We start from the raw sequence: 27,713 nt of genomic DNA, 5'->3' as shown, positions 1-27,713 counted from the left end.
ATTCACACTAACACACAACTACGGGGCAATTTTTAGTATTCAGTGACTCTAATCGATGTTTTGAAATTTTGAATGTGGAAGGAAGCGTCTGACGTAACGATGTGAAAGGTCCTATCAAAAAACGGCCCACGTTGCTGGCCAAATCTTGCCACGAGGGGTCGCCATTCTGCAGCATTCCCAGCTGCTTTCCCTACGGCACACGATGCGGACCAAACTTTTTTTGACTGACAAATGGCTATTGTTCTGTGTTTGAAAACCTTTATTTATGAAATAACAAAAGCCTAGAAGACATGCGAAGAGTTCGATTATTCTTTGGGTGTCAATTACAAGATGTGTCGGGCTGCGATTTGAATGAACGGAAGCTGCATCCCGAATCACCGTCACCACTTCTGACTTTGTCCATCCGGTGAGTGTGTGAATTTGTAGTGTCGCTGTATTAATGTTTAATTCATGTGCACGCCACTTCGCATATTTGCGCGACGTGACGGCTCACGCGCGGACTCCTCGAAAATGTAACTAAAGCTAACGCTAGCTTGCGCCTACTTGCGCCCCAAGGCTGCTTACGGTGCTTAGCTGTTGTGCTAGCGGGGGGGAAAAGCTAGCAGCTAAACAAACTATCTGTTAGATTAGCGGCGGAGCAAGTACTTTAATTACAAAGTCAACCCCGAAGAAAATTGCTAAGTTAACACCGACAATAATTACTAAATTAACCCCGACAAAAAATACTAAATTAACCTCGACGATAATTACTAAATTAACCCCGTGAATTGGAAGCAGTCAAACTAGTCATCATGCCAACTTTATTTGTATCGTGTACAGTATTCATATACACAAAGCAATGCGGTAGTCTTTTACATAGGCAAAAAAACACATTCAATTTAAATATGAAGAGAAACCGTTAATTGACACATTTGAAAACAGAATTGACAACAATGTATTGTGAAAAAACAGATCTCAGGTGTTCATGATATTTTTTTAAAACTGTATTTTATTTTCTGTGCTCAAACAGGAGCCACACAGGAGAACAAATTGGACCGCCAAGTGGGGGATTATGGCACACACAGGGACTCAGCCAGCAACGCCAGCTGCCTCCTTAAAACCGTAACTGGCTTAAAAACACGACCGAGAGATTCGTCAACTATCAGGACTTTGTTGGACTGAACGTGGGAAGAAGATCTTGCTGAAAGTTGGCGTGTGCTCATCGGTTCCCCTCCAATGGGTGACGAGGAGGAGGAGGTGATGGCCACGGAGTACTTGCTGGAGCAGGTTATGCAGAAGGACCTGACCAGGAGGCTGCAGGCGGGTCAGGAAATGGTGGAGCTTATCCTGCAAGAGGACAAATGTCCGGAGCTTGACCAGGACCAGGGGATCCAGGATAGGATGGTGGAGGCGCTGGCCAGCTCCTGGGTCAACTCTAGTCACTTCAAGGTCAGTTTTACACACTTGGTGTCATTTGAATGTATTTTCTTAATCATGCATACATTCAGATTCTTTATTATGTTATGTTTCCCAAACATTATAGAACAAAATAAATTAAATTTGTATTGCAGAAGCATACTCTATACTGAAAATTGTAGACATAGTGAAGCTCTTCCCATGGCCGTCTCAAGCCCCAGACCCCAACCCCATTGAAAACCTGTGGAATGAGCTAAAGAGGAGAAGACCCAGGTCGCTGGATGATTTAGAGAGATTGCGTAAAGAAAAAAATCTTTCTGTATTCTCCCATCTTGTGAAACATTTTGGAAGAGGATTAGGTGTTGCTTTGTTGGCAAAAGGGGCTGTACAAATTATTAATATCATGGATGTTAATAATTGTGGCACACATAATATATTACTTCTCAATGCATACTGAATCAATGGACTTGAATTAAAAATGGGATTTTATTTATAAATTTGGTCCTATGTTGTTTGGGGAGAAAAAAAATGATTTTATTTGAAACTAACGAACACAACTTATTAATCAAGGGTGAAAATATACATCACCGGCATTGACAGCTCAAGAAAGATAAATTATTTGTACTAAATAAATAATCATTTTCAGACCACTAAAGTGACATTTATGACTGTTCCGACACATTGGTTGGGAATCACTGATCACAAGACGAACGATGAACACACAGAAGCTCTGAATTTGGGCTAATGGCAGTGATAAATTAAGCTCGCAGCCACCAGAGCCTTGCCCCCTTTCCAGCTCTACACACACACAATTGGAAACACAGACCATGTGAGTGTGTGCGCATGTATCAAGTTCCGATAGCTGTTAACTTCCGCCTAAGTAGAACTACACCGTGTGTGAAGTCCAACCAGGCGTGCAAGAATGATGGAAATAAGCACTCTGACACGTCTGACTGCTCTTAAATCAACTCAAATGTTGAAAGTAGCTTCTTCTTTTTTTTAAGGTCACTACAGGCAAGCCAAGTTTGTTTCTAACATTATATATGTATACAAAATGCCAATGGTTGTAAACCCCAGGACAAAAGTGGAATAAACGAAAACAAACTTCACATTGTGAAATGCTGAACTGATGTTTATCATTTCTGAAAGCTGTGAACAACGTTTTCAGGCCAGATTTGAATGTAGCAACAATTTGATTTCAGCTGTTCCTAAAGTTTGAGAAAGATAATACTGCTTCAATTAACCACCTGAGGCGTCCAGAAGTCTAATTCGGAAAAATTTGATGTCGCTGTACGGAAACAAGTTCTTTCCATTATATTGTAGTGCCGTTGCTCGCCTGTGAGGGGCAGTGTTTATGTTTTCTTTGAATTCATTTATTGTGCATTGTCACTCTCCGTGAGAAGGTTCCAAAAATTGCACCAGGACCCGAATACAGGATTCGGGAGGTGCGAATGTGTTGGTATGGTGTCAGCAGGGAGACTCTCACTATCCGTTCATTGAGTATCCCAGTCACCCCATGACGAGGAAAGATGCACGCATGTGACCAGTGCGGTACACTAATGCAATGCGGGCAGAGAACTCACTCACGGTTTTGTCTGACTTCACACTCAACTTTTTTTTTGGACTTGCTCTATATTTGCTTACTAAACAGACACAAAGATACAACACTATTCTCGTGATTTAAATAAATGTAAGCGATTTGTTGTGGCTTCAACTGTCATAAAACTCCAAGTTTGATGATATTACCCACAATCCTGTGCAGGTTTCACCTCCTTTGCTTTTCTGCCCTCTAGTGGTAGTAAATTCGAATTATTTTATGGAATGGGTTTACTATGCCAAAAAGTACAAAACAACACATTAGACAAAATTATATACTATAATGTAATAGTATCATATATATTACTGTATATAAAAGTATGTAAGATACTAATATTTGAAATAACTATTTATATAAATAGTGATTTTCCCGTGTAGATGAATGAAGTACCTACCTGTCCATCTGAATATAACCAAAGTGAACAAAATTGCTAAATATCAATCTCTACAGGCCTAAAGTAGCATGTAAGCAGTTTTGCTTGTTGTTTAACAATTCCGATATAATAATATAACTATGATAGTTTTTCGTTTATAATAAAAATGCTGCATCTATACCACTACTACTACTACTGTTTAGTAATAATATTAACAACAACAATAATATTAATAATATTATTATTAATAATAATGGTGATAAAAATCATAATTATGATAAAAGTAATTGATAATATGTCACCATCATTATCATGAGCAACACACAGTATTACAGTAGTTTGCATGATCTCCTTGTGCTCACGTTGGTTCTTTTTCTTTCTCCTGAATCCCAACACAATCCTGTTAAATTAATTGAGGACCCTAAATTGTCCATAGGTGTGTAGTAGTTTTTTTTGTTTACACTTGCGATTGACTGGCAAGTGGCAACCAGTCTAAGATGTATTTTGTTTTTGTGGTGTTTTGTGTTTTTTAGGTGGTATTGTTGGGGATGGACCTTCTATCTGCGCTAGTCAACAGACTGCAGGAAAAATTCAGGACACAGGTTGGAACAGGTGAGCTTATTGACATTGAAGACTCAGGCTTTTTAAACATTTTAGGAGTCAAAACACAAATGATGTGCATGATTTCTCTTTTTCTTTTTTTTAAGTTCTTCCTAGCTTAATGGATCGTCTGGGAGATGCCAAGGATCAAGTGCGTGACCAGGACCAAACACTTCTACTTAAGATCATGGACCAGGCCGCCAACCCACAAGTGAGAAAAAACATCTGCATGTACGTAGTACAATGTCAATTGTGATTTTCTTGCAACTCGAATTTGTTTTATTGATGCCTTATCAGTACGTTTGGGAGCGCATGATGGGAGGCTTCAAACATAAGAACAACAGGACCCGAGAAGGACTCTGCCTTTGTCTCGTCTCCACCTTAAATATGTAAGCTCACATCATGGTGTGTCACTTGAAAGAAGTCGTTTGTGAACTAACAAGGACATTTTCTTTGTCTTAATCATTTCTAATTAATTCATTTAAAGAATATGGCAATTTGAATTGTCAATACCAAATTCAATGGAGTTTAAATTTAAAAATCGAAAAACGTTCTTGTATTTTGTAACTTTTTTATTTCTTGGCTGCATGATTCATCATGTTGTTTTTAGTTAAAACAAAAAATGTTCTATGTTTTTCATGTCTCATGTAAGAAATGTGTACAATTGTTTTCAGGTTTGGATCACAGAGCCTGACACTCAGCAAAATAGTTCCTCATATTTGTAACCTGCTCGGAGATCCCACAAGTCAGGTACAACATGTGTTCCCGCTGAAAACATTACATCTGTGATTACCCTCTGCTCAGTTATTTTATTGCAGATTCTAATTATTATTACTATTTAAACCTATGGAGGACCAAAACTTCCAAAATTAAAAATAAATAAATGAAAAGAAGTGAAAATAAAAAAGCAGATGTAAAAAATACCATTCAAAAATGTAATACAAAAAAATAAATGGAACTAAAAACAGCCATAAATAAATAAATAAAGAAAAGTAAAAATAAAAAAAGACACTTACATTTATTTTAAATTTTCTATATATTTTTTATATTTTTATTTTTTGAATCTTGTTTTTTTTTTGTATTTATTTATTTATGGATATATATTGTTGTTTTTATATCCATTTATTTTTATTTTTTGAATTAAACTTTTTAATTGTATTTTTTAGATCTGTTTTTATTTTCACTTTTATTAATTAATTAATTTATAATTTTGGCAGTTTTGGTGCTCCAAATACTGTAATGCATAATTTTGGATCTGTATGCCTTTTTTGCCTTTTCTGTGCAACAGGGGAAGTTTATTGCAGATTAGCAGAAGCTTCCTGTTGTTATCATCAACAAGGACTTGTAACATAATATTGTGACTCTGTCAAATTTTATAGGTGCGCGATGGAGCCATGAGCTGCCTGGTGGAAATCTACCGCCACGTCGGTGAGCGAGTGAGGATTGATCTTGGAAAAAAGGGCTTACCTCAGTCACGGTGTGTTTAGATTACATCAAACATTAACAATTCACGCAGTGAATTCACACCGTGCCATTAACATGCAGATCACCTTTTTCCAGGTTGAATGTCATCTTCAACAAATTTGATGAGGTCCAAAGGTCGGGGAACATGGTCCTGTCACCTGTGTCAGGTAGGATTAAATAACCAGCTCCTATACATGTTGCGCATGTGATTCATCCTCTTGATTTCATTACATCGCTCGCAGTGTGGTCTGCTGAGGACAAGTGGTCAATTTGAAGTTATGTTTTGCAATGTTTCTAGCTTCTGGCACTCTTAACGCTTCAAGTGACTAGCTGGTATCATGTCACCGTTATAAGAGGCATCACAGTCATTTTAAATGCACATCGAGGTCGTTTGAGAAAGGCGCAATAATCGATTGTAGTGGTGTTTTTTATCCACGGCAATGATGTTTAAAATGGGCATGTAGCAGTTGGATCGGAAATGGAGCAGGACATCATTAAATAGTTAGTCTTTTGCTTTTGTCATTCCTTGATTATTTCAGTTTACACATTGTTCTGAGTCGCTTGTTTTGTTTTGGGCAGTACATAATCAGCATATCAACACGGTGCACATATATTCAAATCACTACAAAAATGCCCAGCGAGCGACGAGTGTGGTGGGCCAAGTAGTAAGAAGCTGGGGAATCCCACTCACAATCGGAAATTGTGAAAAGAAGCAGTGTTGTTGATATTAGAGTTTTTAATTTGATTTCACTTGAAGCAAAGTGGAGGTACGGTGATAAATGTAATAAATGGTAACTGGACTGATAGCGCTTTCTACACCGTATGGTGCTCAAAGCGCTTTACAATGCGTCACATTCAACCATGAAGATGATTGAGTTTGTAACCCGTGACGTGATGAAATCTTTAAATGACGTCACCATAAATTGATGACATGGAGGAGCGGCGACCATCTCATTTCTCCAAAGAGTTGTCCCTCCTCACGACTCGCTCTTCTGGTGTCCTCATGACACCTGATGGGATCTCAGGGAGCCGCTAACATATAAATAGAGGAAATGCGGACCGAGGAGGTTGCAAATAAAGCGATGAGATTTTGCCTGTCTGACACTATTTGGCTCCTTTCAGCTTGTTTTGTGGTGGAGGTTCAACAAGAAAGAGTGGCTTGTTGCTGCTTGCTAGCTTGTACAAGCTGAGTAGCAATTAAGAAGTTTATAAATAATAATGGTAATAGAGAAGTTTTGGGAGGAAGGGAATCAAGTACCGTATGTGTGTATGATGGGAATCGAACATGAATGGATTTTTTTTGAATACATATATAGGGAGAGAGTCAGTGCTGGATATCAACAGGTTGGCAACAATATGTGATTGGAGTGTATTTAGAGAAGGAACTGTAGGAAGTGAACACTTCCTAGTGTTATGTAAGGTTGTGTATTGTATACGGTAGTAATAGTGTATAGGTTGATGAGATAAAAAAAAAAAAAAAGGTGTCATGTTTGCTGTGAGGAACAGAAATAAAGCATTCAATGTGGAGAAAAGAATGCATATTTTCCAGCAAAGATACATAAACAAACTAGTAGTAGTAAGATCAATAATAGTTGTTGGTGAACAGTTTGTGAGTGTGCGAATGCACCTGTGACAGCGCCCCCTTGCTGGCTGCATGTGTAACATTTAGGGCGTTGGCATTTATCCTCTTTCAGGAGAGAAAGACTTTGTAACACTTTTCTGGGATTTGACTTTCTTTGTTAGCACAAAAGCATTTTTTGCAGTGTGTGACGATAGCTGCTTGATGGCTTGCTCCGCTGACACACTCACTCGCACCGTTTTCCTCCTCCTTCCCTGAGGCGCGCGCGCACACAATGGCTGTGCCTCATTCGGCTCCACCCACAAGTGATTCTGGCACTCATGCACCTCCCATTGTCCCCACCCACACTTCCTGCTCTCTCCATCGTGACGCTGGTGCTGTGTGCGTGTTTGCTGAAGTCAGCACGAGGGGACAACGTGTTGTCTCTGTCAGGAGCATCAGGATTTCTCTTGACTTTAAATATGAGAGAGATTCCCTGCCAGAGATGAGAGGAGCGCAGAGAACTGCCGGACCACCTGACTGTCGGCATGCTGAGGAAACTGGTCTGCCGGCGGATCTGTTCCTGTGAGCTCTTCCTCTTCATTCAGGGAGGGAGTGAACAGATGATCAATGATGGAGAGTGGAAGGGCTGATTGATGATAAAGGGTGAACACAGCATATGATGAAACCACACAGCCTGATTCCAATACATGGAGTGCTGTGACAGATTTTTCTTTAGCATTACATTCTGTATTGTGTGCTCTCGGGGGGGGGGGGGGGGGGGCTCCCCACCCTTGTGCTCTCATCGACACTGCAGGAAGCAATGAAGTCACAGAATTTGTGTGTGAACTTTGAATAATGTTGTGACGTTGGTCACATGCCGTGCTGAAAGTCACACGGGGACATCGACAAGCAACACAAATTGCTTGTCTTCTTTGCTGACCTTTGTTAGCCGTGGTCTGTCCTCCAAATGCGTCGATGTCATCAACAGTGACACGAGACTGATTGTCGCGATGCTGGCGTGTTGCGTTGAGGAATGTGCTTGCCGTCTGGCGTGTGGCCATTTGAATTTGAAATGCCGATATGGCGGCGTGTCTGCCCACGCCGCGTTGTTGAGAGTCTCCCAGTTAACTGATCCCCTTTTGTTTCCCCACGTGACTTTTCACCTTTTTTCTCCTGCCACAGATAAAAACTCTGAAGATGACGATTCAGTGGATGGCGGCTGCTCTTCATCCTCGTCCAAAGCAGAATTGTTGGTTGGGAGGAAGACCGTTGTGGGTTCATTCCGACGGCCCGTCGCCAGTGGCAAGTCAGCAGGTCAGAGCCCTCTTCTTCCATCAAGTCAGTCGCTGAGACAAAAAGTCTATGAGGTCATCATGTCAACCAAGGCTCGAAATAAGCGGTTTTGAATTGCATTTTGTGAGTCAAAATTCACTTTTTTGGCCTCATTAAAATTAATAGATTAGCAATACTGGGGATCAAAGATTTTTCAAGGTATTTAAGAGTCATGAATTACCTTCCAGAGTACATCAGCCAGAAGGAGTGGCCGATATGGTTAAAGTATATTAATACAGAATACTATCTTGAATATTTACGAGTAATGTTATTGTTGGGTTTTCACAATAGAGACCTGAGTTTTGATTTTGAGATCTGCATGTTCTCAAATATATTACAGTAGATCTTACCCTATTTATTTATTTATTATCACAACTTAGCTTTGCTAATGGTCCACACAACCCATTCAGGATGCAATACTTAGTTTAAAAAATATATAGATATTTACCAGTATGTTTGAAATTGCCTCACTGAAAATGTTTCTAGACAAGAACATACAGTACAAATTGTTCATTCGTTATATTGTTGTATTTTTATTGCTCTATGGAGGAATTTGCCCAACAATATCTTTACAATAATATGACATGGCTTCAACCCGTCAGCCCTTCTTTCAGATGGTAATGTTACAAATGATGTGATCGATATAACCTGTTGTAATAATGAATAAAAAAATAACATTTGACCATTTATGACTTAATCGTCTTCTAATTAGCAGATTTAACACCTGCAAGCCTTTGGCCGATAGTTTTCAGTCTGGATCCGAGGTTAGAATTCCCGCTCTCTGTTTGCGGATGTGTATTCATGTGCGCTTTGTGTACGTGAAAAAGGGAGTGCGCAGTTTAATTTTTTGGCCATATGGGCTGCAGTGTTTTGAAATTAAATTTTCTGCATTTGAACAGTTTTAATAAAATCCTTGCTTCAGGTCCCTGGGATAAACCTGCAAAAAGTGCTCCTCAGAATTAGAAAGTTGCTCTACAAATTATTGAGTCATTGATTAGCAAAATGGCTCCTCAAAGAATTTTTTTTTATTTTGAGCCTTGATGTCAACTGTCATTTTGTTGTCCACAGGGCGAGATGGGCCCACTGCTGGCGCGGTGGATGAGGGTGACTTTATGCAGGCTTTCGAGGATGTCCCAACTATGCAGGTTGATTGGTTTGATTCAAGGCTCACTGTGTTTGTCTGTCACATGGTCAGCTGACGACACGTTCTTATTGCTCCGTCAGATCTACTCCAACAGGGAGGTGGAGGAGGCCATGGCCAAGATTCGAGACGTGCTCTCGGACGACAAGCGCGACTGGGAGCTCCGAGTTGCAGCGGTAAGATGTCATCTCTGGAGTTGATATCGCTGACTGTTTCTCTTTTCGGTGCTTCATTGCCTTGTCCTTGCCTACGTTGCCACTTCAGTTGAAGAAGGTGCGCTCGCTGCTGTTGGCCGGAGCAGCAGACTTTGACGGCTTCCCGCAGCAGCTGCGGCTCCTGGAGTCGGCGTTCAGACTGTCAGCCAAAGACCTGCGTTCTCAGGTGGTTCGGGAAGCTTGTATCACACTGGGGTAAGACCATCCTCCTCTCAAGTCTTTGTATTGGCCACGTGCTTAACAAAAAAAGTTCAGTCAAGTCAAAGTTGATTGGCTCTGTCATCTGCAGACATCTGTCCTCAGTGCTCGGCACCCGCTTTGATCATGCCGCCGAGGCTATCATGCCCACGCTCCTGAACCTGGTCCTCAATAGTGCCAAAATCATAGCCACCTCCGGTTTGGCCGCCATCCGTCTCATCCTAAGAGTACGTCACAGCTTCCTGCACATTTCATCATTTTCTCGAAATGAGTGCGCTAACGTATGCTTGTGTGTGTGTGTTTTGCAGCACACACACTACCCTCGTCTCATCCCTATCATCACCAGCAACTGCATCTCCAAGTCTGTGGCTGTCAGAAGGTTAAGCAATACAAATGATTTGAAAACCTGACTTTTTGTTTTTGTTCTAGGGGACCTATTCAAGTCATGAAGGCTGGCTATGTCAGTCTAGAAGTTTTGTTTTCAAATGATAGAATAGAATCAATCAGACATAAAAGTGGTTGTGGTAAAATTTTGGTTGCCCTGTGACCTACAGACGATGCTACGAGTTCTTGGACCTGCAACTGAAGGAGTGGCACACCAACTCCCTGGAGAGGTCAGGAAACATGAAAACAATGCAGAACAAATGCACGAAGCTTGATCAGTTGCAGCAATATAACGCTGCAACAATTTACTAATTAACAATTAATCAATCAATCGATTATCAAATTAATTGATTTCTATTTTGATAATGGATGTTTAGAGTCCTTTATATTAAAATTGTCAAAATCTCAATAGTGATAATTTCATCATATTTTTCATCACAATTTTTTTTTAGACAAAAACTAAAATATAAGCCATTCATTGAGACAATAACTAAAATTGATGACAATTTTGTCAATGACTAAAAGGAAAACGAAAGCAACACAGAGACGAAAATTCACAAAATCCAATCAGAAGAAGGAATGAAACGCGGGTGGGAGAAAAGAACCACTCAGAAACTGTTCACTGCAACTTATTTAATGTTCAAATATGTTTCCATTCATTGTGCAGCTTTACGATTAATCCCAGGCACTTTTTTTTTATTTAAGTGAAAAAAAAGTTTTAAGACGGCATATTATTGTCAGTTCAACATGTCTCATTGAAACAAAGTTTAAAAAAGACAACGTTGTGTTAAATGTCCTGTGTGTTAAACTAGTTACAAATAGGTATGTTATAATATTTTGTATAAAACTTGAAATGTATGCTGAAGGAAAACATTGACTAAATTGAATATTTAGTTGACTAAAATTGCTCTTTATTTCTGTCTAAAATTGGATTAAAACTAAAATGCAATCAAATGACAAAATTATGACTAAATCTTTTATTAATTTTAGTCTATTACTACTATAAAATTAAGGAGTTGTTTGGGGTCAAAATTAACACTAGACAATAGTAACTATTGTGATTTTATAGTCCTAAATGAAAGCATTATTGTTGTCTTAGTTTTTAAATCATATTAAGACATTTACAACACATCCACTTTCTTACTTTGGGCCTACTACGGACCAAATCAGTAAGTGAACCATAATCAGTGTTTTTGAGGAAAGTTATGGAAATTCAACCATTTAATTGTTTTTGCCTGTTTTATAGATTAATTACAAAAAATAATTGCAGATTTTTCATTTATTAATATAAACATTAGTTGCAGCCCTACTGTAATATATCGGCTTTGGAACTAGCAGTAGGAGTGACAATTCTACTGAGTGAAAGTGGTGCCATTGGCTGGGGATTATTCTATCAAGGTAACCAGACACGAACTTGGCAGGCTACATGGTGATGATGATGATGATGATGATGATGATGATGGTGGGGAGGGGGAAGGGCTGCCTGTGCAAAAGACACATTGTGTTTCTGCATGGCTGCTGCCATCACTGTCGCTTGGGGGAAACATGAGCTAAACTTCGATACCAGGGGAGCTCTCGAGTTGTTATCAAGTCTGTGTGTGTGTGGGTGTGTGTGTGTGTGTGTGTTTGTGTGTGTGTGAGATATTCACACAGTTATGTCTTCATGTGTGCCCTGGCAGGCATGTCGCTGTTTTAATGGAAACTATAAAGAAAGGCATTCATGATGCAGATGCTGAGGTGCGGTCTGTGGCCAGGAAGTAAGTGTGGAAAACCGCTTGTTGTCTTCAACAATGTTGAATGGGAGTCCCAATATGATGATGGATGGTGTCCGTGCAGGTGTTACTGGAACTTCCACAGCCACTTCAGTCGGGAGGCGGAGCAGCTGTTCCAGTGCTTGGAGTCGTCCTATCAAAAAGCTCTTCAGGCTCACCTGCGAAGTGGTGATACTTTGATGTCCCTTCCGCCATCTGATCATTCCTCGTCCTCCTCCCAGGAGAGCCTGAAGTGAGACGCTCGAAAGTGAAATTCAACGCTTCCATTTTGTGCCTTTTCAAAATTGCCGTTTTCCTTTTTCGTTGCTGTTTATAGCCGAAATTTGTCGACAAGAAACACCACTGGAAGAAGCGTGACCAGATGTAAGAACACATGCATTTGTTGTTTTACTAAATGTTTAGTTCTCATGGCTGGCTATAGTGTTTAAAGGGAAAGTCAACCCAAATGATTTTTGGGGACAATAATATGTTCTATGCAGCCCCACGAGTCTAAATACTGTATTTTGGTTAATATTACGTTAGTGGAATATGAGTTAAGCAGCAAAATCCAGCCGTTTTTTATCCATCTCAGGGGACAGCCATTTTGCCACTTGCTGTCGACTGAAGATGACATCACAGTTGCTCAGGTGTCAGGCAACAACCAATCACAGCACACCTTCAGAAAACAGGTGAGCTCTGATTGGTTGTTGCCTGAGCCCTGAGCAACAGTGATGTCATCGTCAGTCGGCGAAAGATGAGATTGATCAAAACCGATGGATAGATGGTGAAGGAGAGATGTCAGAGTGAAAGGGTTACACACACATGCTGCACATCTTCGTCTTTGGGGGCATCCTTATATCAGCCCTCTTAGTGTCAACTGTAGTCGTTAAAGTTTTGAAATTGATCTTCTCAGTGTAGTATTATATAATTTCCTGTGTATCAACTTGTTGTTGATTTTAGTCACAAATTTTAATGAAAGAAACAAGTTTAGGGAAAGTAATTTGTTGATAAATTGTAAAAAGAAGAAAAAAAGTCACTAAGGTTTAGTTTGGTAGCCAAAACTTGCTTTTGAACAGATTGTTATCCAGGTATCCACCCTTACATTTTTTTGTAATAGTAAAGAAATCTATTTGATAAATCCATCAAAATAGCTGATGGCCGTTTTTTGTTAGCTGCTGTTAGCAAACTTTTTTGTTTTGGCATTGCAGTTAATGTTTGTTTTTGTAGTTCGGTACTGGCATAGATTAAATTCAACATCTCTTTAATGACATTTTGTTTACAAATCCTCCTTTAAACACAATCTAATATGATGATATCAATCTCACGTCAGTTGCAATTTTTTTTTAACCTAAATGGATAGTTCCAAAATAAACACAATCGTGTCTGAAACTCACTCATAAATGGTTGTTAAAACATGACCCCTAGTGGCTGTATTGCGCCATCCGTTTCAAACTCAAAATGCATTACGGCAGTTTTCCCAAACCATTATTGAACCATTGCACCCGCTTTACATAAGAAAAAAACTCTATCTATTAAACAAATCAGTACTGAAGTAATGATGATTTTGTCTCAATTTACTCACATATTGTGAAATCTGGCCCCGCTTAATTGAACACAAAGCTGCGATGCGATACAGGAAGCCATGATTTATTCATTTGTATGAATGACTGCAGGTGGACGCACAAGCTTTTTTGTACCTTATACCATCTAATGGAAGAACATCTCATTGTTCTGCCTGACATTATATGTCTCTGGCATAGAAAGATGAACTTGGCCCACATACATAAAGTGGTAAAAAAAATTCTGATAATCTTTCCTTAGCCAAAGCAACCCAAGCCTCAAAACCCCCAACTGGTACCTCCTCCCCCGGCACCCTACAGCGTTCTTGCAGCGACGTGGACGTCAATGCGGCAGCCAGCGCTCGCACCCGGATGCCCACTGTGACCTCCGCAGTGCAAACTTCCACTTCACCTTTTAGCTCCGCCTCAGCTCTGCCTCCTGGATCTTATGCTTCACTTGGTGAGTGGCACCACGTGTTTATGATCTAATCAGGTGACACAATTAAATCCCAACTGCGCTTCCAGTCACCCTGCCAAGTCCTGACCTTTAACCCCTTGTGTCTCTCCTGGGCTCTCTTGCCGGTCAGACGGCTTGTGGTGTGTTAAAGCAGATGGTAAGCTATGTGCGTCTGGAGGGTGATGCTTGTCCATCTGTCTCCCTCGCAGTGTCTTTTTCCCCGCATCAGTCCAGTGACGGTGTCAGTTGTCACCCGTGCGTGCTGCATACACACACTTCAAGATGGGATTTTTTATATTGTTTTTGCATGGGAACAATGTTTATATTCATTCTGGGGCCAACATATGCTGTATATTGCACGGTGGACCTTCAGTCTGTACAATGTTTGTCCTTCAGGTGGGAAATGACGTAGTGTGACAAGAAATAAATACTTATCCAGATCTCTGTATTTTTTGTCTTCTGGTTTTCTAGGTCGCGTCCGAACACAGAGGACGAGCACAGGAAAGCGTCCGTCACTGCCCGACAGTCGGGCTCGCAGTAAAGGGAAGGTGGCCTCACAGTCTCAACGTAAGGAAGATTGAATAAGACATCCACGCTGTTGACTTGTTAGTGAATGTGATTTTGCGTTTCAGCCGGCAGCAGGTCCGGTTCCCCAGGCCGATTGCTCGGCTCCCCCCACGGCAGGATGGTCAGGGTGCCTGTTGCCAGTGCTACCGCTGCCACTAACAGCAGTCTGAGCAACAGTCGGCGCCCGCGAGGCCACCGCAGCCAAGGCTGTAGCCGCGAGACCAGTCCCACCAGATCAGGCTCCGGTAAGGACTGCTGACCAAAAGACTGCCTGGAAATAATCTATTTGATCAGCCTCTTAAAATGATCACCTAAGTCATTTTTTTGGTCTAAATCATCTCCTAATGATGCATGCAAATGGTTAAATTTTTTTGTGTTCCCTGTAAAATCTGAAAAAATGATTTGGGCAATTATTTTAACTCATTTGCTCCCAAAAACGTATAATAACGTTCTATTTTAAATATTGCCATGGTCCAAAAAACGTGTATATATACACGTATGGATGTTTTATTATGCTAGAGTATACATAAGGCTTTGACGCAGCCTCTGAACTGAAGAGAACGCTTAAAGCAATGGTAGTTATTACAAAAACGGCCAGCAGGTGGCAGCAGAGTATAAGAGATCAACCAGGGCCACGCTGCAAAAAGGCTCTCTTCCTCAGTGTTTTAAACAGATTTGTGAATATTGATTAAACTTAGCTATTTCTTATGCTAACTGTTGCAAAACGGAAGCAGATATACTTTTTTTCCTGATAAAAGAAGATACTCTAATCTCCGTGTTTTTAGTCAAGTCATCTTTATTTATATTTTTATAGCAATAGAGCACAATATTTTGTGGGTCTTGCAAAGTCAGTCAAAATCCAGTAAAACAGCCGGGAGCGAAGGGGGGTTGCTGGGAGTGAATGAGTGAAGTCGTCGTCGATATGACTTATAAACGCACAAATCGTGAAAATTGTCAATTAGATTGTTTCTTGTTGAGGGCAATAGACATGCAGAGACTTGAAAACCTTCTCGTTGCTCCTTTCCCTCCAATTAACCCTCTCTTTCTTGTCTTGCTTGACTAATGCTCCTGCATAGCTGAATGCGCTAAAAGCTGAAGCTAACAGCTAAACTCTTGCCCTGCGCTTCTGTCTGTCCGTCTGTCCGTCTGTCTGTTTCTCACCACTCCAGCACGGAGCCGAATCCCTCGACCCAGTATGAGTCAGGGCTGCAGCCGCGAAACCAGTCGCGAGAGCAGCCGTGACACCAGCCCCTCCAGGGGTTTCTCCCCCCTGGGTGAGTACGGTACCAAAACCCTCATGTTGGTGACCCGGGCCTTCAGGTTTACTGAAGTCCTCAAGAAATGAAATATCAATGTTCCGTACAGCTCTTCTTCTGAATGTTCTCCCTGGTTGATTTATTTCCTGCATGCTCTGGTTCTGATCTCATCTTCTGCTACTATGTGTGCACAATAAAGCTACGATAAATTGGTCAGACTCGAAATCGAAACAAAAGCGCAAGATTATTGTCGTAAAAGTGTGGTGGTGATTTTCAATTCGCTGGCAGGTGCCCGCAGAATGTCGTCTCTGCCAGCCAGACGCACTTCCTGTACATCTCATTTGATTGATTCTATCTGGCTTAGACGCTTCTAACAGAATATCATTTGGTCTGCTGATGTAATAGCAACATGACCCTTGATGCCATACATGACATCGTTTGATGGTGAATTGATTTTCACTTTTTCTTATTAAAAAAATGCAATGTAAAGCTTTGCTTTTATTCATTTGATTAAACAGCATATTTAATTGAATTAACATGAGTCCAACGGAAAAGATGTTGAATGCTGTGGTACTCTGAAAGACTAGTTTGCCTTTGTGAATTGTGTGCTGACATGCCAATTTGTCTCTCTATGTCAGACCGTCTGTCTCACCAGGCTCGGATCTCGGCCTCCGTCAATGCCATGAGGATTCTTAACACGGGCACTGAGGTGGAGGCGGCTGTTGCTGATGCTCTGGTGAGAAGCATTTTGCAAAAAAATGTGCTCTATCTTGGAATTGGTATGTTGTACAGCCTAAAATTGATATGGACCCTCTTGGACTTTGCACATTTCAGCTCTTAGGAGACTCGAGGAGTAAGGTACTGATGCTGATGTGTTGTGTGTCAGCATGAGCATGAAGTCATGTAACATTTATCACTTCATAGTCATATACAGTATGTGTGATTGACTGACTTTGTGTTTTTACACAGTTGTCATACGATGATGATGTATGATGATTATGTATGCGTCCCTTGCTAAACACGCCCGTCCGGTCCTAATACTTTAGCTGCCAATATGTCTCAATTAACTGCATGTTAATACGAGAGCCCGAAGATGAAGCTTTTAGCAGATGTCAGTACCAAACTCTCTGACTTTTCTTTCTCCAGCAGCGCTCGGTGCGGCGCCCCTTTGAGTCACCGGGTATGTTCTCTGATGACGACGCAAACAGCGATGCCTCGAGCGCCTGTTCGGAACGCTCGTACAGCTCGCGCAATGGCGGCATGCGTCACACGGAGGATGTGGCTGAAATTCTCAACCACTGCGCCAGCTCCAACTGGTCAGAGAGAAAGGAAGGCCTGCTCGGTCTGCAGAATGTGCTGAGGAGCCACAGAATGCTCAGGTTGGCAACATCAAACCCAACCTTTCTCTTGAGCACATCTTAAACAAACGCGAGACACTTTATGCCAGGGTTTTCCAGCCTTTAGTGAGCCAAGTCTTAATTTGTACTTTTTTTAGTTAGTTTGTTTTAGAAAATTCTCACAGCACACCATCGAATAAAATGTCCTATACAGTCTTCCCTCATTTATCGCTTGTGCTACTTTTGAAAAAATACCTGCAAAAAGTGAAATCCACGAAGTAGTCGGCATTATTATTATTTTTGTTTTACATTTATTACAAATGTTTTAAGGCTGTAATACCCCTCACCGCGCACTTTGTACTCAGGGTGTCAAAATGTGTGTTAATTTAAAGTTCCTTTAACGGCACACATTTTTTTAACGCGATTAATGACCGCCCTTTACTCGGAAAGCCTGTACTGGGGGAAAGTTGCAATGCAGCAGACACGTCCACATCAAAATTTAGCAGCAATAAATGTAACAATAATGCATATATTTGTGGAGACTGGTGTCAAGTTGCATTTTACAATTTTAAAAATGTGCAGAATTTCACAAGTTACTTCATGTCAAAGATTAGATAGCTCTTAATATGAAAAGAAAAATGCACTGAGCTGTCACCAATGCCTTACAAATTCAATGATGCCATCTAGTGGCAGAAAAATGACCTAAACACAAATCAATATCACACTCGGTTTTTTTACAGTACAGTACAGTTTTTAATTTGAACTCAAATTGTATTATTTATTAAGAAATTACTTTATCAATGACTAAAAGATGCAGCCATATTTCTATTAGTTTAACTTTTTTCACTTTTGTGTTAAGGGTATGAAATATTGTACATTTAGAACAGATATAAAATTTGTGATCACTCGTGAGTTAACTATTGAAGTCATGCAATTAATTACAATAAAAAAAATTCACCCCTACTTTATACAGTTTTCTCGTAGAAGCATTTATATTTTCTCACATTTCTCTCCTGTTTAAACACACTCAAACTTTCATAAAATAAAAATAGGGATACTACTGTTAAAAAAAAAAAGGATGCAAAATTGCTCTTTAAAAAATTGAAAAACAGCGAGGCCGCCAAAAGAGAACCGCGTTATAGCGAGGGACACTGTATACTGAAATAATGATGATCTTGTCTCAATTTACTCAAATACTCTGGACCTGTTGAGCATAACACTATTATTCTGTTGCATGAATAGCGACAGTCGTATGCGCAGTGGAAGGCCATTTAATTGTTCTGCTTGTTGCCACTATACACTGCTGGTATAGATAATAAATACATTCAATATTCAATTCAATAAATAATAATTCTTGGGCCGTTAATGTGGTTCGGAGTCAGTGTTTCATATCTTGATATGATACAACCCAAACCTGTGTGTGTGTCTGTGTCTCAGTCGTGTGGAGCTGAAGAGACTTTGCGAGATCTTCACCAGGATGTTTGCAGATCCTCACAGCAAGGTGACACCCGTTAAATGCAACTTCCATGCTAATAGTGGTAGCATCATCTGATCATGTTTAACAGAAACACAACTAACTGTCATTTTTTTTGTTGCATGGCTCCTCACTTGTGTGGATTCTAACACACACCAGAGAGTAAGTGTTTGCTCTTCTTGACCACTCACAGTTCCCGTCACGTCAATCACCGCACCCCAGATGTGAGATGTTGATCTTGTCCTGTAACGTGTTGCTCTCAGGTCTTCAGCATGTTCCTGGAGACTCTGGTGGACTTCATTGTTCTCCACCGGGAAGACCTGCTCGACTGGCTTTTCATCCTACTCACCCAGCTGCTGAAGAAAATGGGTGCTGACCTCCTGGGCTCCGTCCAGGCCAAAGTTCAAAAGGCGCTGGACGTCACCTGGTGTGGACAGACACTTTAGTCTGGAATGTCAGAATGTGATCGGTTGGTGCATGTGGCTGAAACGCATCTGTTGTCTGCAGTGAATCCTTCCCATACGAGCAGCAGTTCAACATCCTGATGCGCTTCATCGTGGATCAGACGCAGACGCCCAACCTGAAGGTGAAGGTGGCCATTCTGCGCTACATCGAGGCACTTGCCCGGCGAATGGACCCGGCTGACTTTGTCAACACCAGCGAGACACGTTTGGCTGTTTCGCGTATCATCACGTGGACCACTGAACCCAAAAGCTCTGATGTCCGGAAGGTAGACTTTTTTTTCAGTGGCATCTTTCTCTCTTGCAACATTTTTCAGTTGTCACATCTTCATTCTCCATATTTATTTAGTTCTGGTCTGGTTCCATGCTGTTTCTTTTTGTTTTCACATCTTGATTTGTGTCCACAATCAGCATTTTTTTCATTCACCAAACTCCCAGACCCTTCATAACTGGGAGGATTTGTCAGTTCGAGCCGGCATCGTGGCCTCTCTGCCTGGTGAAGGCAACCTGGAGGAGAGGTGCAAGCAGGTAGAATCATCTAGAGAACTGTAGCTGATTATGTTCATTTCTCACAATAATTAGTAAACCCATGAATGTACCAGTCAACATTTACTTTCTATTCATCTCTGCCAGTGTTGACATTTTCCAAATGATCACTTCGGCAACATTCCTGGAAATCACAAAGTCCCGTCACTGGTGACCTATTTAGAACAGGGGGTCTACTCACGCGGTCCTTGGGGGCTGCCGTGTTGGTGACCCCTTGTCTAGATTGTAGAAATCATCTGTGCATATGATGGAGGTATGCACAGTGCATGTAGGGGGTGTAGTCTCATATTAGCCCTGAAGTAAGCAGGTAGTATAGATATTCAACCTTTCTTACATAAAATCTTTTTGTTTTAGTCAGCTCAAATATATTTAAGTTGCCTATTAAGAGCAAACTTTCAATTTTGTAAATGTTTTCTCAATTCCTATTTATTACCACAAATTTCTATCAAATCCCATAGAAAGTTCCCAACTTTAAACATTCTCAGAACTGTTGCAACCTCGCTCCCATTTCAGTTTCATCAAATATTTTTTAACACCAACGTTTGACGTTTGTGTAATTATGCATCACTGAGACCCCCAAAAGTGGCATAAAACAGTGAGCACTGATTCAACAAATATGCGTGCATCTGTCCATGCAGGCGGCCCAGGTGGTGCTCATCGCCCTGTTTGAGCTCAACACACCAGAGTTCACCATGCTCCTTGGCGCTTTGCCCAAAACCTTCCAAGATGGGACCACCAAGTTGTTGCACAACCACCTGAGGAGCACGAGCGGCATCAGCATGGTAACGCATATCAGAGTAAACACACGCTAACCCCACACACAATACACATTTCAGCTTTTTTGAGATGTATGCATTGTACAGGCATCTCCCAGTAGCTCGGCGGGTCGAACAACTCCGCGCCAGTCGAGCAGCCGCAGCAGCCCACTGACATCTCCCACCTCCTACTCGCATGGGGGGCTTTCTCCCAGGTACATTTCGCACAATCTGTGTCACTCTTGGGAGTTTTAGAACCTCTCATAAAATCCTGTTTGGGATGTGGGTGTGAGCTAGACACGTGGACCAAATTGTTGGTGCCTCTCTGTAAACCGGGAAGTTAAGTCAAACATGCTCTGCTTAATTTATATTCCACAAACACATAGTATTAATTAGAATGCATGCATGGTAGGCCATATTGTAAAGAAAATGTTTGACTTGACTTCCCCTTTAATGAAAGAAAAACCCACAGTGGTCACATAAACTTGAATCTGACAAAAGTATTTGAATGAAAATTAACCAATGAGACCACTTGGAGATATCTTGCTTTTCCATTGTGGTTCAACAGAATTTTTTTTTTTAAACAAGCTCATGAAACAGGCTTGGACAAAAATGACAGAAAGATTGAAAATAATTTGACCATAGGGACAAGACATGTTCAACCAAGGTGTGTCCTCTAATTGCACAGTTGTCTTCAAAGCTGTAATCAGCCATTGGGCCTTTGTTTAAAGGGTGACACTGTGCTGTTTGGTGACATGGGGTGTATAACATGAAACATGGACCAGAGGAAAAGTTGTCTCAGATTAGAAAAAAACGCTCTGTGTTAAAGAGTTAAGGGTCAAGGCTCTCCAAACAGCTTGATGTTCCTGTGACTACATTTGCACGTGTGATTCAGAAAATCAGGAGTTGTTTTGTTTTTAAATAATTCTGTTGAACCGCAATTCAAAAGCAATGCCTGATTTTCATTGGTTAATTTTAATTATTTTTTTATTATTATTACTTTTGTCAGATTAAAGCTAATTCTGTTACCACTTCTTTCTTAACAGAGAGGTGCCAATAATTGTGTAGCCGTGTGAAAAAGAAAATTCATCCGCATGTTCTTTACACAAGCTTTTGGTGCGATGATTACGTCAAATTGTTTGCATGCTATGTTTTTCAGGTCCAATGGTTGATTGTCTCAGCTGAACTCACCTGTTTTGCACTTTTTAAGAATGAACACAAGTGCTTGCCATTCAATGAAATGTACCCTCTGCAGCATGCTCGAGTGCGACAGCGAGAACCTGAACTCGGAGGAGATCTACAGCTCCCTGCGTGGCGTCACTGAAGCGATCCAGAACTTCAGCTACCGCAGCCAAGAAGAGCCGATGGAGCCATATAAGCGAGACGGAACACGGGACACCATGGTGAGGGTGAATGGAGCACACCGTTCATGTTGTTCTTTTGCACTGACGGCTTTCCATACTACTAATCTGTTTCCTGCAGCTTGAAGGTGGTGCTCCCTCATACTCTGACCTGAGGCTTTACGGTGATGGCGTGGAGGCCGGGCGAACCGCTCTGGACAACAAGACTTCATTGTTGAACACTCCTTCGCCGCGTTCGTTCACACTGCAGCGTTTCAGAGACTACAACCCGCACAACTATGACGTCGTGGAGCTGAGGCAAAACGGTGCGTCACACTTGAGTGTTATAAGTGAGAAAAGCCGAAATGATGAGTCAGCTCGATATACTCATAAATAATACACTTACTCGGTGTTTAATGTGGGCTTGTAAAGTAACAGGTGGATACACAGGTTAATTGGCCCTTCTGCTCATTGAATTGCTCTGTGTTACTGACTTTGATAAATGCACAAAGATGCAGTAATTGCTAATAAAGAAATATACATTTTTGGACTAACTGATGATCTCCTCCATCACTCCATGATTAATGCCTTTCATGTTGTCATCTGCAGGACGCCAGCAAGAATGTGTCGAAAACAAGATCCAGAACTCCAGGAATGTTCCAGGTAAACACATATTGTAAAGTCATCACATGCCGAATTGAGCTGAATGGCGCCGTTTCGAGTAGGAGTGAGCGAGCACCTGGTGGGGGAGCTGCTGAAGGAGCTGTCTCAGGGCCCAGCAGGCGAGCGCGGCGCCGAGGAGCGTACAGCCGAGGAGCGCCGCACCACCCTGCTCGAGCTTCTCAAGGTGGCACGGGAGGACGCGCAGGTGGTTTGGGACGAGCACTTCAAGACCACGTTGCTGCTTCTTTTGGAGATGCTGGGAGACAAAGACGTAAGGAGCAGTGATTCGGGTTACAAAATGACGGGAATTGTTGGATTTGTGGGGTTACAGCAGGAATTTACAAGATCAATTAATAAAGTTGTCTCTTAATAGTGAATTTAAATGTAAATGCACCCCCACTAGTCTAAACACAACATTCTGATTAATATTGAGTTTTTGGAATATGAATCAAGCAGCAAAATCCACACGTTTTTATCCCTGATTTGTATATATTACTGGATAGCCCATACACGCTTATGTACGCCGTTGAAGCCACAGGGCGGCCATCTTACCACTCCCACAGACTACTATATAAACCGTACGTATACGTAGAAATTAGACATATACAGCTCAGCTCGTAGGCTCTTAGTATAGGTCCAGGGGCTGGGGGGGGGGGGGGGGGGTCGTTTGGCGGGGTGGTTACAGTTTTTTAACAAGTGGACGGTATGTGCTGCTTTGAAGACCCCCTTTTTCTTGTATTGCTCAGTTTCTTAGACGCCAATATTAGATTTGGCATTTTGTTGAATTGCTGACTTCAAAAGGTCTTGGCCTATTGGCTATCCAGCAATATATACAGATCAGTGAAATGACATCACATTTTCTCAGGTAACGAACAATCACAGCTCCCTTTTTCCTGGGCTTGCTCAGATTGGTGATTGGTCGTTACGTGAACCTTGAGCAACTGTGATGTCATTTTCAGCCAACAGCAAGTGGCAAAATGGCCGCCCCCAAAGATGGATACAAACGGGTGAGTTTTGCTGCTTAACTCATACGCCACAATTGCAATATTAATCACACTGTCCTTAGACTAGTGGGGCTGCATATAAAATAGTATTATAAAGAGGGTTTTTTGTGTTGCTTTCCCCCTTTATAAAGTTTTTCCAGTACAATTTTTCCAAGCTGTCGCTGGGTTGAAAATAAAAATGTGTGCATTTATGCTTGAATATGATACTTTTCCATTAAATGGACCTTTCGCTCTCTTTCTAAAGTTAGTCATAATGCCGAAACACGCCCACATGCACCTGAGCGTTACATAACATTTGTTTTCGGACTCTCGTCAGTACATGATCCGAGCGCTGGCCTTGAGGGTCCTGAGGGAGATCCTGAAAAACCAACCGAGCCGCTTTAAGAACTATGCCGAACTCACCATAATGAAGACACTGGAAGCTCATAAAGACTCGCACAAGGAGGTGAGCAGCTTGTGCAGGCGGATACTCAGAAATGGCGCCATATTTGATTTGGACGAACATCCGTTGAAGGTGGTGCGTGCGGCAGAAGAGGCCGCATCCACACTGGCGGGCTCAATCCACCCGGAGCAGTGCATCAAGGTGCTTTGCCCCATCGTGCAGACGGCCGACTATCCAATCAACTTGGCCGCCATCAAGATGCAGACGAGGGCCATCGAACGCATCACAAAGGAGCCGCTGCATCAGCTGCTGCATGACATCATTCCGGGCTTACTGCAGGTGAAGCAGAAATTTGCATTCAGGATCAAAGTTTTCAGCCATGTCGCTTCTGTGAGTTTATTGTGTTTTGCCGGCGCAGGGCTACGACGACACGGAAAGCAGCGTGAGGAAGGCCAGCGTCTTCTGCCTCGTGGCCATCTACGCTGTGATTGGCGAGGAGCTCAAGCCCTACCTGTCTCAGCTCACTGGTAGCAAGGTACCTCCACCAGAGATTCAAGTTTCATTTGTTTATTATATTATATATATTATATATTTTATATATTATCCTGAATGAAAAACATACAGTAATGTCATAATTAAAGGGAAAGTCACCCCCCACCCTCAAATTTTTTTTTGATGCAGCCCCACTAGTCTAAATATGGAATTCTGGTTAATATTGCGTTAGTGGAATATGAGTTAAGCAGCCGTTTTTATCCATCTCAGGGGGCGGCCATTTTGCCACTTGCTGTCGAGTGAAGATGACATCAATGTTGCTCAGGTCTCAGGTAGCAACCAATCACAGCGCAGCTTTCAGAGATACTTGACTCATTTAGCCATTTTCAGCAGTAAAAAAAGTGAATATTTTGTCCAGAATAACTTCATTATTTTTCATGTAGAATTAATACCTTTAAAAAACATTTATACCACTTGCTGTCAATTGAAGATGACATCACCTGTGCGGAGGCAGTAGGTAACGACCAATCATGGCTCACCTGTTCTCTGGGTTTGGTCAATAAACTGAGCCATGATTCGTCATTACCTATTTCCTCAGCACAGGTGATGTCTTTTTCAGTCGACAGCAAGTGGAAACATTATTTTTTAAAGGTATTAATTATATCCCAAAAAATAATGTAGCTATCAAATTAATTCTGGACAAAATAATAACTTTTTATTGTTGAAAATGGCTCAATGAGTCAAGTTTCCCTTTCAGAAAACAGGTGAGCTCTGATTGGTTGTTGCCTGAACGCTGAGAAACTGTTGATGCCATCTTCAGTCGACGGCAAGTGGCAAAATGGCCGCCCTCTGAGATGGATAAAAATGGCTGGCTTTTGCTTCATAACTCATATTCCACAAATGTAATATTAACCAGAATGTCATGTTTAGACTAGTGAGGTCGCATATAACATATTATTGTCAAAAAATGTTTAAGGTTGACTTCCACTTTAAGAAGGCTGATGGCGGCAAATCAACTGGTCGCAATCATGTCCTAACTCTACTGATATTTCCATTGACAGATGAAACTGCTCAACCTGTACATCAAGAGGGCCCAAACCTCCACCAGCAATAGCAGCAGCTCTTCCGACATCTCTTCCTACTAACATGCTTTTAACGTTTAACACTCTTGTCAGCATCGTTTTGATATTCTTTCTGCCATTTTATACGTCCTGCTAAAATCAGCGTCGTCCCGACACAAAGTCTCGAAGAGCTGAATCCACAACTGAGAGGAAGAGCGTTGTCTTCTCAAAGATGATTTGTCACGTCGCTGCAGAGGATCACTTGGCTGGCCAATGATTTGAAGCTTAACTTTGGAGCCCAACAGTACTTCTTGGTTTCTTTGTTGAAATGAAATGAAACACAATATTTTCAAGAAACTACATTCCCTTCTTCTGCATGTAACTAACTTGAGTGTCTTCTAAATTCTCCAGAGAGAAATCTATACGCACATTAACATGTCCTTATAATTTCTCTTTCAATAAGAGAAAATTAGGCGACGTACCTAAAAATGCGTTTGTGTATATCATAAATGAAGTTGTTGTATTACACTTAAAATTAGGTGATCTTCTCGCACTCCATCTTGTGCTTGGTCTTTAACAAAACAGTCCAGTTACAGTTAAACCACTAAGTTAAGACTACTGTCAATGTTTTCTATATTCCACTAAATATAAGGTCAATGCTGCAAATGCCACTAATAGCTAAAATTGTTGCAAACATTCTTTAGATGCTTTAAAACATGTTGTGAAATGAACTTTGGGTTTGACTTTGAAAAAAAAAATGCAATATAGACAATCAGCGGCTGCGGTGGAAAAAGCTCGCTGATAGTGACATTGACCTTGAGCTCGCCTGTGAAGGTCATTATGGTCCTCATGACTGCTCACTTCCTGTAAGTCTTCTCCAAGACTGTATTTGTGTGTTTGGCTGAAAAGAAATGTGAAATTGAAGCACTCATCTTAAAACAAAGACTGAAATATTTTAGAATAACATTTTAGACATTGTGCTTAGAGAGAAATAATCATACGGCGATCGTTTTGTACAAATGTGCCTCCTGTATGCCTCTTGAGATGCACATCCTGTCATGACACCCTTTAAAGAGTCGGGCCTCCACATTTACATGGCCTTGTCGAAAATCGGGGCTGTTGACGTTGAATGTTACATTTTCACTCATTTGTGCGCGTGCCTTTAGTAAGACACCTCTTTTCCTTCAGTAGACCTAAGCCCGTCTTGGAGCAAGTGGACTTGAAAGTGAAGAGAAGTTATTTTGCCTATGCATCCCTTTGAAAGCTCCTACCCGCATGCATCTACCCATCACGCAATATATTTATATTCCGCAGACTATGACTGCAAGTATTTATGTTACATCACAAGTGAGACTTAAATAAAACTTAAAATATCATACTTGTCATTGTTGTGCATTTAATTGTTATTTTGGAATGATTCATCCCATGTTTTAGGCCGAACGATTGACTACGTTTCGTCAGCAGATGGCGCTCTCAGCTCAGTGGGGCAACAAAAGAACGAACGAACTTGAACTGGTAGGTCCTTTTTTGATTCATCTTAATTAGAGCAGATCAGTGACACGTAAATTAACATCGTTTAAACATTTACTATTTTGAGTCGCTTCTGTCTTGTTTGCTCTAGGACTCCTGATGCTGCTTATCGTGACTCGAAGGTAGAAAAGTTCGAGCTTGTTGGGTGAGTTTGTAGACAAAATGTCCTGCGTATTGTCATTTTCTAACAATGGAAAGTAGGTAAGGTACAAATAATGCATTTTTATTTAGTGTAGTATAAATGTTTCAACAGACCAATCAGAAACAAGCCAAGGCTTTAAAATGGCATCAAAATGAGACAAAGTTATGAGATCTGGAAGGGACAATTCAACTTCCAGATCTCATAACTTTGTCTCAGTTTGATGCCCTTTTAAAGGACCTGGAAATGAAGTCATTTACCTATTGCTGTTTTTAATTGGCAGTTTACCTGTACGTAAGTTGTGTTGCGCCTCTTGGCCAGGACTCCCTTGAAAAGGAGATCTGCGGATCTCAATGGGGATTTTCCTGTTTAAATAATGGTTAAATAAAAATAATAAAGGCCACCATAACCACCCGAAACTACTACAAGTCCCAGAATGCAGCTGGTTGTTACTCAGCCGGGCTGTTGGTGTTCTATAAATGCGCGCGCGCTGATCGGCCATGGATGGCGCAGCGGGACAGCAACAAATTCAAATTGGGAGAGCAACAAAAGGATTGCCAGTCCACGGATTCACTTTATTAAGAAGAAAGAAAAACGATAAGCTCGGCGCCACCACGCGTTACAATAACCGTAGTTTACACGGCATCAAAAAAAAACATTCACCGCCAAAAACGAAGAA

The 27,713-nt window shown here is 41.3% G+C and overlaps 1 protein-coding gene and 1 non-coding gene across 2 annotated transcripts; one reads left to right on the top strand and one right to left on the bottom strand.

Moving 5' to 3' along the window:
* Positions 1–167: 167 nt before the first annotated feature.
* Positions 168–26,741, top strand: LOC147180010 (CLIP-associating protein 1-B-like). Its single transcript, XM_086068866.1, has 40 exons — positions 168–406; positions 1,010–1,428; positions 3,899–3,977; positions 4,073–4,176; positions 4,263–4,354; positions 4,640–4,715; positions 5,345–5,442; positions 5,526–5,596; positions 8,173–8,304; positions 9,391–9,467; positions 9,547–9,639; positions 9,728–9,873; positions 9,968–10,103; positions 10,185–10,255; positions 10,431–10,490; positions 11,940–12,017; positions 12,097–12,264; positions 12,349–12,395; positions 13,833–14,030; positions 14,158–14,184; positions 14,499–14,594; positions 14,660–14,839; positions 15,764–15,868; positions 16,489–16,586; positions 16,685–16,708; positions 16,997–17,229; positions 18,625–18,688; positions 18,925–19,088; positions 19,169–19,391; positions 19,561–19,650; positions 20,307–20,450; positions 20,532–20,638; positions 21,679–21,826; positions 21,906–22,089; positions 22,373–22,426; positions 22,489–22,697; positions 23,747–23,875; positions 23,945–24,151; positions 24,231–24,347; positions 25,366–26,741. Exons 2-40 carry the CDS (start codon positions 1,216–1,218, stop codon positions 25,447–25,449), a joined length of 4,626 nt encoding a protein of 1,541 aa, XP_085924992.1. The 5' UTR covers positions 168–406; positions 1,010–1,215; the 3' UTR covers positions 25,450–26,741.
* On the bottom strand, positions 2,798–2,925 carry LOC147180011 (U4atac minor spliceosomal RNA). Its single transcript, XR_015094279.1, has one exon. It is a non-coding gene; the product is annotated as a U4atac minor spliceosomal RNA (small nuclear RNA).
* Positions 26,742–27,713: the final 972 nt, after the last annotated feature.

Source organism: Leptonotus elevatus, chromosome 2 (genome assembly GCF_054856555.1).
Source record: "Leptonotus elevatus isolate MCC_2025b chromosome 2, RoL_Lele_1.0, whole genome shotgun sequence".
NCBI classification, from domain to species: Eukaryota; Metazoa; Chordata; class Actinopteri; order Syngnathiformes; family Syngnathidae; genus Leptonotus; species Leptonotus elevatus.
The sequence above is the reverse complement of the archived record's forward strand: the minus strand, read 5'-3'. Positions and strand labels throughout refer to the sequence as shown.

Coding starts and splice junctions, on each gene's coding strand:
- LOC147180010 (XM_086068866.1), top strand. CDS start 1,216: ATGGGTGACGAGGAGGAGGAGGTGATGGCCACGGAGTACTTGCTGGAG. Junction 9,640..9,727: donor GGGAGCTCCGAGTTGCAGCG/GTAAGATGTCAT, acceptor TTGCCACTTCAG/TTGAAGAAGGTGCGCTCGCT. Junction 18,689..18,924: donor TTGCAGATCCTCACAGCAAG/GTGACACCCGTT, acceptor TGTTGCTCTCAG/GTCTTCAGCATGTTCCTGGA.